The sequence below is a fragment of the Otolemur garnettii genome, unplaced genomic scaffold, assembly GCF_000181295.1.
Source record: "Otolemur garnettii isolate 467f Iridium unplaced genomic scaffold, OtoGar3 scaffold00329, whole genome shotgun sequence".
Lineage (NCBI taxonomy): Eukaryota > Metazoa > Chordata > Mammalia > Primates > Galagidae > Otolemur > Otolemur garnettii.
Window position 1 is genome coordinate 381,019 of NW_003852724.1, and position 3,370 is coordinate 384,388.

Here is a 3,370-nt window from a genome sequence, read left to right on the forward strand (position 1 = left end):
TGTATTGTTAAGGTACAGTCCCCCCTACTCTGCCACCTTACTCCAATGCAGGGTTCAGATTCTAGACTACACCATCTTCACCTCAGTGACACCTTCTCGACTCCTTGGACCAAATCAAGTCACTAGGTGAGCATCCATTAGTTTTTCCCTCCCAATATGACACATGTAACTGTTTGGGTGATTTTTTGCTTTTTATGTGTTTTTATAGTAAAATATATTATCCATTTCATTCAGTACTATGACCTCAACATGTAGCAGGGTTAGCAAAGAAAAAATATTTTTTGAATGAATGGTGTTCACGCTCTACTGTACTCATATTATGCTTATTTATATCAGTGGGAAAAAGAACACAACAGAAATATAAAACACATAATACATATTAAGTATATTACTATATGTCTGTAACATAAGCTATCATGCATCTTCAAAAGTGGTGATACAAATAGCATTTCCAATTATGGAAAAGGAATAAATTCTAATGTAATCTACACAGAGGGCATTACTGTTTATATGATAATTTAACACAATGCCCAGCTATTTTTTTGTTGCAGTTTGGCCAGGGCTGGGTTCAAACTCCCCACCCTTGGTATATGGGGCCAGTGCCCTACTTACTGAGCCACAGGTGCCGCCCTTATATGATCAAATTTTAAATAAACCACCCTTGTAATCTTGTTGAAACAGGGCAGTGACATTATTTTTTCCCCATTATCTTAGCTATATGTATATTACCAAGTTATTTTGTTTAAAAAATATAAAATATTGATTTGGAAACTTCACATAGCAAATAGATTAAGCCTCAGATTGAAAAACAGTCTAGATATCAAGCCATAAGTATGAGAACAAGGAGTTTTTGTAAGTTGCCAAAATATTACTTGATTCATATCCTGGGTGGGACCAAAAAATTTACTTTAAAATTCAGCATTTAAATATGTCTGTGAATACAAGTGTGTGTATATGAATGTGTGTGTGTGTGTAACTCTAGAGCTGAACAATTTTATACTTTGCACAATAGTTTTCCTGAATTCAATTGTGTGTTCCTTAGGCAAAGACTATGTTGAGTCCTTTGCATTCTTTGGTACTTCCAGTAGAATCTCCACTCAACTCTAATTGGGTCATATCTTTGCTTCACCTCATCATTATATTAGAAGAGTATAAAGATTCATTTCATCAGTGCTCTGATCCTGTCTCCTGTGAGTAGATTCTGTTTCTCTGTTATTTTCACAGAACTCCATCTACTACTATGATTACTGGTACTACATCAAACACATACCGGGAAAAAAGGATGTTAGATTTACAACAGTGACTATGGAAGCAATGGTTTAAAGGATTAAATTAGCACATTCAGAAGAAACACCCCTGTTCATCCCTCACTTTCATCTTCTAATGTCAGTATAGATCACAGCTTTCTTTGAACTAATTTCTGCTTCTTTGGGTCTTCTTAGAGAATGGTTGCCAATTCTTTAGGCAAGTCAGAAGAAACACAATGAAACATCTTGTTTTAGATGCTTTTTGTCACTGTCATAATCTGCACAGTGAATAGTCTACAAGTTGTTTTTTGGAGGGGAGCTGTGTAAGAAGTTGCAAGGCAAGAAATCTGACCAAAACCTTAATTAGTAAGGAAGATTAAAATCTTGCCAAGGAGTTAGTTTCCCTCAGATGCAGTGAAAACAATTATGAAAGATTTAGGTGATGTTCAATAACATAGTTAGAAACCAACATAAGACTGTGGTGGAAGTGCAAAAGATCTTCAAAAATATCTTCACTGAATTATTCTCCTAGAACATCCATTTCTCTTTAAGATTTCCCCCTTTTTCGCAACACTTGAATTGCTGCAGTACCTGCAAAGAGGCCTGCTTTAGTTTGTTGTTTCCTAGAATTAGGATGAATGAATGACCCCAGGGATAGATGGCTGTGGTTGTCATTCCCAATATTAACAGCAAATTGTTTCTTGGCACAATAAAATATAATATTTCTATGGCATAGCCTACAAAATACAAGATAAAGAGGATGATGAAAGATATCAGCACTTTCATTGCCTTCACATGAGCTTCAGTGCTGGGGTCTCTGAATCCTGTGGCGTTCAATTGCATCTTCCTATTGTGTCTCCATAGGGAAATGATTAACAGAAAAGATGTAATTAAGGATAGTGTGAGGAAGAAGATGACTCCCAGATTTAGCAAAAGTTGTTGATAAATGTATTCATTTTTATTTCTGTTGAATTGCCAGGTTGTGTTTCTTTTCTTCATTTTATCATCATGAAAAACCTTCGTGACTTGTGGAAGAGTAATTACCAATGAAATAAGCAAGAATCCTTTCAGAAGAGGAAGAATTCTACTGATTCTCATTTTACACCAGAGAAATATGTAGTGGGAAAAGTTTGCTATCTTCAGGAAATAGAAGATGTTGAGGCTGGTGGCAAAACAGACACTGGAATGATTGATAATTACCCACATGTAACCAATATATTCAATTTGGCTACTAGAGTAATAGGCATCTGGAGACAATACGTGCATTAATCCATCTATTATTATTATCCATATCAGACAAATTCTCGAAATTGCTAAGCCAGTGAGAATAAAGCCAAGAATAGTGCGCTTATTTCTGACACAGTCGTTGCAGTACACAAGTGCAATTAACCCATTCCCTAAAAATCCCAGAATGGACTCAATAATTGTAATAGCAATAAAGATGCCTTCCACTGCACTCAGCATATTTGCCGATCCTTAGTTTAGATTCTGTTACACCTATTTTAGATTACCTGCTGCAGACAAGGCATATATTGCTTGCTAGGTGGAAGAGTGATTTTCTTTTCTTTCATTATATGAAGACTTAAACGTGCCCAGGCATGCCTTGTGATGGAGTCAGAAATCTCTTCATGGAGAACCCACCGCTTACATCTACAAAATGTTGCAAGTTTAGAAAATTTTGTGTTCAGACTGAATGCCTGCTGACAACTTGTTAAGATGCAAATGAAAGTATCTGTTTCATGCATTTTATTTGTCCTCCTGGGAATATTTTGCATTCAGGAAACTGAATTGTAGAGAATGGATGTCAAACAGGTATCTACAGTATACAAAACACAACAGAAATAAAAACTAGACTTCATATTCTTTAAACTCAAATCATCCTCATTTGTATTGTTTACAGAGTTTGCATATATAAATGCAAAGGACCATATAATACATTTAACCAAGTAATAAATACTTTTAGCCATTGTACAAACTTAATCTGAATGTATAATTTAATTTTTCTTTAAAATTTAAGCTCAACACTGGGGATGGGAAGTTTCACAAATAATATCCCACAATATTGTTGCTGGGTTTTTTTACTCAGAGTTATTGCATCCACTAATGCAGAAGTTTATATTGAC

At 35.2% G+C, this 3,370-nt stretch overlaps 1 protein-coding gene across 1 annotated transcript; it reads right to left on the reverse strand.

Annotated features, from left to right (window-relative positions):
* Positions 1-1,775: 1,775 nt before the first annotated feature.
* LOC100949967 (taste receptor type 2 member 10-like) lies at positions 1,776-2,711 on the reverse strand. The gene has a single exon (XM_003803551.1). It carries the CDS (start codon positions 2,709-2,711, stop codon positions 1,776-1,778), a length of 936 nt encoding a protein of 311 aa, XP_003803599.1.
* Positions 2,712-3,370: the final 659 nt, after the last annotated feature.

Coding starts and splice junctions, on each gene's coding strand:
- LOC100949967 (XM_003803551.1), bottom strand. CDS start 2,711: ATGCTGAGTGCAGTGGAAGGCATCTTTATTGCTATTACAATTATTGAG.